This window comes from Brachyhypopomus gauderio, chromosome 3 (genome assembly GCF_052324685.1).
Source record: "Brachyhypopomus gauderio isolate BG-103 chromosome 3, BGAUD_0.2, whole genome shotgun sequence".
Classification (NCBI taxonomy): domain Eukaryota; kingdom Metazoa; phylum Chordata; class Actinopteri; order Gymnotiformes; family Hypopomidae; genus Brachyhypopomus; species Brachyhypopomus gauderio.
This window is the reverse complement of record NC_135213.1, coordinates 18,447,097-18,453,710: the sequence shown is the minus strand read 5'-3', so window position 1 is coordinate 18,453,710 and position 6,614 is coordinate 18,447,097. Positions and strand designations below refer to the sequence as shown.

Here is a 6,614-nt window from a genome sequence, read left to right as displayed (position 1 = left end):
CGTGAATCGCAACCTGTTTATTAGGCAAAAAGGCAGACAGCTCGAGCCTGGTTCTGTCCAAAAGACTACCTTAGTCGCTGTTCAAGAACAGTTTCCCGAATAGACATGCAACACATCCTGGGCTAGTCTTCCTGATGTTATTGGGGAAAACGTCAACAACTTGTAGCCCAGGGTAGTCTCCTTTACTCCGGCAATGCCACCGTCAAACGGTGTCAGTGCAAATGTAGACGGCATTCTGTCCAGACACGAGTACGTTTCTTTGGATGACAGGGATGCTAAGCGAATGCAGCACACTGTCTCTCTCGCCGCATTCACAATTAAATGACCTCCAGTCTCACTCAACTGGTTGAGGCGCTCGCAAAAACTTGTCTATGAATTTGACATCGAATCGACACGTTGGCACGCACCACGACACCTTCACAAACTAATCAACGAGCCAATACACACGTTTATTTGATGACCTTTCATAAACGACCAGGCAGCAGGGCCACGTCCCAGAAACGCACAAACTCGATGGGAACTAAACACGAACCCGGCAGTTTCTTTAAGTCATAAACCTAATGTAATGCTCACATTTTGTTTTATTTATTTATTTATTTATTTATTTACTTATTTATGCAAAACCACCCAACGCACTCCGGTTCTCGTTATCAATAACATAAATGCACACAACAGCGGTGTAGGTCAGCAGCTCAAGGGATCAGCCCGGGGGATAATCGCGTCTCTTACCCGTGAACGGAGTTAACGTTGTGAGCAGACCGCGTCCTTCCAGCTGCCGCGTGTGCTGAATGCGGGAAGGTGTGAAGTCTACAGCGACCACCGCAAGGCAACACGCTGCTTTGGCTACTGCAGTCCGCATCAGACGGCTAGGTCCCACTTCTCTGATCCCCGCAGGACGAGGCTGCACCGTATCTGGGTTTTGGGGGCGGTATCGTTGGGACTGGTGGTTCTGAAACGGACAGCGCTCCCGCTCTTGCTTTATTTTCGAGTTGTGGCGGGCACAAGTGAGGGAGGACACACTGTCACCAACTCATAGCACCAGACACACCGCACACACACTCCCGCACTCTCTCACCCTCCCCGCCGGTGGGAAGGAGCATGCTCAATGAAGACCGCGCTCTCACACACTAAAATGTTGTCTTTTTCAGGTGTGACGAGTCTTTTAGGTCAACCGATGGATGCAAACTTGATTAGAAATCGTTAAAGTCCTAATTAAAAAAGAATGATTTAAAACAGAATGTACAACAGAGATTAAAGCAACCTTTATGCATCTTGCAGAGCAACCACTTAAATATACTTTGCTCGCAAACAGGTTTATGATTTATGTCACTGTCAGCATTATTAAATATTATAACGAAGCCTAAAAATCTAATACGTCCATCAGAATTTGCAGCTTCAGATTTCAGGCCGCGTTAGATCATTATTTACAGATCAGATGAAATTTCAAAACCTCTGAACTTTTACTTGCACATATTGACAGTGGTATAATGGGACCAACGTTAAATGTGGAAGCCTGCAAAAGTAGACTAAAAAAGATCGAAGGAAAATGAAGACAAGCATCGAATGGCTTCTGCTGTCCTCTTGTGTCCACTTGGTGGTAGCTACGAGAATCTTAAAATAGAGTTTCAGCGCTGCGCTATGAACTCATCTCAGGAGTCACGACACAGGTAACGCGAAGCTTAAATATATATTTCACTGTAAAGGATGCAGTGCCTGGAAAAGTATCACAACTTCAAATCAATCATCGTGATTGAAATACACCATAAACAAACTTACTATGGCTGGTCATAAAATAAACCAATAAAAACTCGTTTATAATGTGTAAGAGTATATATTTCCTCATTCAAGTCCTTTCAGAATTAGCTACACGTTTTACAATACGTTTTAAACACGTTTTAAACATAGGCTACAATCATTAAAACCTTGACACTGAAGCGAAGCAGCGCACGTGTGCGGTCCATGGTTTATAATATGCAATAGTGCAGCGTTGTCCTTCACCGCCAGCCAGACATCCAGCGCCGTGCGTGATGGTTTCGCTCCTCCGACAAACCTTCATCAACACATTAGTCGCTTCTCACTGAACACGGCAGGTGAATCGGTGGAACTGGGACACGTCTACCAACGGCGGCATCGCCGTCCTTCGTGACCGGTAGGGATTGCAACTGTTACATTACATGTTGATTTGAATGTCAATGTCAGCGTCAACAGAGAATATGTTGAGAGAACACGTGTAAAGCACGGGGTTGTGATGAGTCGTCAGCAGCCCGTATCTACTGAAGGCAAAATTAAATCCTTTATGCCATCTGTCAATGGCAAGCCTTAAAGCAATTCTGTAAGACATTAATCTTATGCAAGACAGTAATTATATATACTCTCACATATGCAGTAGCTTTTTAACACACACATACACAACTGTTTAAAATCTTGACTTTGAAGAAATACAATGCACGTTTTGAACACGAACTGACTTTATCCTCAAGCACTTTGCTTGAACAGCTAATGGCGCTCTGTCCAAAAAGTCCTTTCTGCAGATGCCTTCAATATTGCAAATTACATTTGCAATGTAAATGTAAATATTGCAAATTAATTACCAATACCAGGCAAACCTTTGGACACACCGAATATGCGTTTTTCATACACATACATTATCTGTGTATATATGTGCACACAATAAAGACTACTAGCTTTCATTCTAAACTTTAGCCTTACCCAAATTGAATTGATTAATCTAAAATTAAAGCATATACTAAAATTAATCAGAGTGTGGGTGTGTGCAAACATTTGACTGGTAGCATGTGTGTATACATGCATTTATAATCCTCTTCAATACATTTTACACGAAAGCTTTGGGTTTTAAATGAAAGCTATGAAGATCAGACTTTAGGACTGAACTCTCCCACAGTCTTGTAGACTCTGTGTTAGCTGTACTAGTGAAATCATCACTCTCATGAGGTCAGAATGCAGTTAACTGAGAAACTAAGGCTGCTTGTAATTTCTGAGAGCTACGAATAAGCTACAGGATGACAGCAAAGTTTTGTAGAAATAACAACTGCTTTGGGGATTTAATGACGGTGTGTAAAAGGTGTGTGTACTGGTACACAAACACTAGGACAGTCAGCCATGTTCAGTGAGGTGCAACACGAGTGGTAGCACCTCTGAAAAAGCAAAGCAGACACTCTAAAAGTGCAACTGGTTTTTCTCAACCTCTCATAAGTGCAAATTTAGACAGAGCCTTCTGTTCACAAAAAAGAAAAAAATGGTCAGAATAAATAAAATCTTAAGCATTTTCCACAATTAAATTGTGCCTCCAGAGAACAAATCAGCTATATAAACATAACACAGCCTCGTTGCTATAAGAACCTTACATTTACACGTGCACATCTCATGTATGACGGATCAGGTAAATGTTCAGAAACTCTGGGGGGAAAAAAATTATATCCTCTTAAAACAGCTTTGCGAGCTTCCAGATCTGGATAGTTGCAGTACTGTATGGTTTAGTGTGTTCAGTATATTAACACATCCAATATCCAATTACCAAGCCCTCCATGATGCGAAATTGGTTTGGACCAGGGTGGTGCCCCCAGGACTGAAGTTGGACTGTTCCATATCACATGAAGTACTCCCGGGTTTGTGGAGACAGTGTACATTCTTCATGCACTGTGCCAGCACAAGGAGTTGGAGTTGAAATCCACACCATGAATGGAATACCTGAAATTAGCAATACACCAGAATGCCTTTATTCAAAAGTTTCTTGCCTTCAGTCATCTATGCACACAGAACATTCTGGCAATAATAAGCAGCAAATCCTGTTTTTTGCATCTCACACATGACTGTCATACCCATCTAAGCACCCCCATCCAATACATTCTATTCATTGATTCCTTTTCAGCTTTACACACACACAACTGATCACAAGCCTAGAGTGTTTGCCTCCACAGTCATTCAGGAATATTAAGATTTAAACTAGGGAGAGGTACTCACCGTGGTTCAGCTAGACTGGTCCAAGGGTCATGTGTACCATATATCCCTGAAGATCTCCTCCCTTAGGATCACTTATGTCCTAATGATGTCTGGACAGAGGAATTGCTTGCAGGTCTGCATTATTACTCTGACATATATGATACACATGGGCCCATATGCTTGTGGCGGTGTTAAATCTGAAGGTTGATAAAGGGGGCGAAGCCCACCACGTCCTGTAGCAGCACTAGCGCCCTCTGGAGGGGTGGTTCCACATCGATCTCTACATTCCTCCTTCGGAGCACACCCAAACTGGACTCGCTAACATTGTGACAGTGATTCACCTTTAGAGACTGCAGTTTAGGGCAGTATTCAGCTACGGTCCTAAACACACACACACACACACACACACACACACACACACACACACTTTAGACCAGCTCATCTCATAAGAGCAACAAAACTTCATGCAGCAATCTAAACATACATGCATACTAGTGAGAATTACAGAAGCTCAACTGAAATGTCATTTTCAAGGTGTATGCCCCATTGTGTGTGTATGTGTGGGGGGGGGATTGACATGTGCCAACTTCTTACACACCAGGAACCACACTGGTGTTCTATTTTGGGATCTGCCCCTCCCCCTATGTCCCTGCTCCTCCCCCCACTCAAGCCACACCCCCGATCTCACCTGATGGCTTCATTCCGTACCCGCAGGCATCCCGTCAGGTCGAGGTGTTCCAGCTCCCTACAGCGCTTGGCCACCTCCTCCACGGCAGCGTCGGTGATGTTGGCGTTCACCGCCACGGACAGCGAGCGCAGACCAGGCCACCGAGCCGCCCCGTACCCTACGGCATCGTCACGCACCTGCCGGCAGGCGGTGAGGTCCAGGGAACGCATGTGGGCGCAGCGGTCAGCCAGGCTCCGCAGGGCCAGGCCGTCCACCCACTCACAGTGCGCCAGGCACAGGTGCTGCAGACGCGGGCAGCCCAGTGCCAGTGCCACCAAGGCATGGCGGGTGAGCAGGGAGCAGCCCCGCAGGTCCACACTTCGCAGCTGCTGGTTCTGGCCCACCACGGGTAGCAGCTCCTTGTCTGTGATCCAGTCAGAGCAGCTGCTAACGGACAGGGTGTGGAGGACGGTGTTGTCGCGGAGCATGGAGCTGAAGGCTTCTTTTGGGATACGAGGACCTGTCTAGAGATAGGTAGAGGTGGGAATGTTGAGAGATGATTGGATGGCAGATGAACCAGGTGCCCCAAAGGAAATGCTACACAACTCAAACAAACAAAAAGGATTCTGGAACACAAAACTGAGCACATCCTGAAACCCACTCCCACCTCAGCATGAACAGGCATGAAAGCAAATGAAACTACACAGACGGCCATGCGATACGCATTCAGCAGGTGATGCTGCTCACCTGGGCAGGATCAAATGTGCGGCAGTTGGCCAGGTAAACCTGCACCAGCGAGCGGAAGCTCTTGCTCACGCACTGAAGGCTGAGCAGGTGCCGTAAAGGTAAGTAGCAAAGTACGTGTGCCACCAGGACATCCTCCCAGGGAAGATCCAACAGCTGATACCTGCAATGCACCAAGAGACAGCCACACATCTGCATTACACCCACAACCAAGACGGGACATTAAACGATGTCACCATCATAACAGTTGATTATGCAGTCAGAAAGCACAGAAACATGCCCGTGGTCTGAAGTGCTTTATCACAAGTTAAAACTAAAGCACATTGTATTGTTACTTTATACACTTGAGCACCACAGCCTAAAAAATGCCATTATTAGGCCTCGTGGCTAAATATCCAACCGAACTGACATCGCACTGAGACATGTTTAATGAACATGACCTTAAGATGTTGTTGTTTAATGACGGTCCTGCTCCTACGAGAAGCACATCGTACCATTATAGGACTTTGGCTAGCTCGCTGGTTATGCTAAAGCTACCAATGAGCAGGACAACAAGGACGTGTATCACATGTTTCATACCATGGATTTTTCTAGACAAGAGAAAGAGAGAGAAAGAGAGAGAGAGAGAGAGAGAGAGAGAGAGAGAGAGAGAGAGAGAGAGAGAGAGCTCCCCAACATAACCCTAGCTGGGTCGCTGGGTCTAGCCGCCGTTAGCTACCGCCTCAGCTCTAAATACAAACCCAGGAAGTTTATATTCAGGCGTCCGCTACAAACTACCACGCATATTTGTAATTCTATTAGAGATACAGCAGTCTGGTGTAAATATTCATCCGTACTTGGATCCTTCATGCCGTTCATCCGATTTTGCATCCATTGCAATGTAAGCGGCAGCTGAATTTGTCATGTTTAGAATTGCTGACCTGCTTCTTTACGTTCCGGCCCATTTCGCTGTATGTCCAATACTGCCATCTAGTGTTTGGGGTTTTAAATGGCCCCGGAAGACCTTAGCACATTATTTACCTTAGCACACTACTGAATGTCTTGTAGTACTGAACAGGGAACTCAGAATTGACAACCATCAAAGCAACACGAGTCATGTGACAACTGCGTATGTACATACTAAAATTACACTGTCACATAAACACCTGGATAGATGAGAGGCTACACATTTAGACATTTTCAATTTCTATTTTCTATTGGATGTCCACAAGAATGCTGGCATCATGAGCCAGATCTGCTACCT

General features: G+C 45.3%; 2 protein-coding genes across 4 annotated transcripts in view; both read right to left on the bottom strand.

The window, feature by feature from the left end:
- LOC143510531 (PH and SEC7 domain-containing protein 1) overlaps positions 1 to 1,069 on the bottom strand; it is a 56,166-nt gene extending 55,097 nt beyond the window's left edge. For all 3 annotated transcript variants that reach the window (XM_076999978.1, XM_076999977.1, XM_076999979.1), the window contains exon 1: positions 730 to 1,069. The gene's annotated coding sequence lies outside the window, so the exon portion shown is untranslated. The remainder of the gene's footprint in view (positions 1 to 729) is intronic.
- A 686-nt stretch (positions 1,070 to 1,755) lies between these two features.
- Positions 1,756 to 6,319, bottom strand: fbxl15 (F-box and leucine-rich repeat protein 15). Its single transcript, XM_076999975.1, has 5 exons — positions 6,208 to 6,319; positions 5,375 to 5,534; positions 4,649 to 5,151; positions 3,982 to 4,341; positions 1,756 to 3,708 (listed from the first exon to the last, which is right to left on the bottom strand). Exons 1-4 carry the CDS (start codon positions 6,273 to 6,275, stop codon positions 4,152 to 4,154), a joined length of 921 nt encoding a protein of 306 aa, XP_076856090.1. The 5' UTR covers positions 6,276 to 6,319; the 3' UTR covers positions 1,756 to 3,708; positions 3,982 to 4,151.
- Positions 6,320 to 6,614: the final 295 nt, after the last annotated feature.

Excerpts from the sequence above, each read along its gene's own strand:
- fbxl15 (XM_076999975.1), bottom strand. The coding sequence starts at position 6,275 with ATGACAAATTCAGCTGCCGCTTACATTGCAATGGATGCAAAATCGGAT. Across the intron at positions 5,535-6,207 it reads GAACGGCATGAAGGATCCAA|GTATCAGCTGTTGGATCTTC; the intron begins GTACGGATGAAT and ends GGTGCATTGCAG. Across the intron at positions 4,342-4,648 it reads GTACGGAATGAAGCCATCAG|GACCGTAGCTGAATACTGCC; the intron begins GTGAGATCGGGG and ends GTGTGTGTTTAG.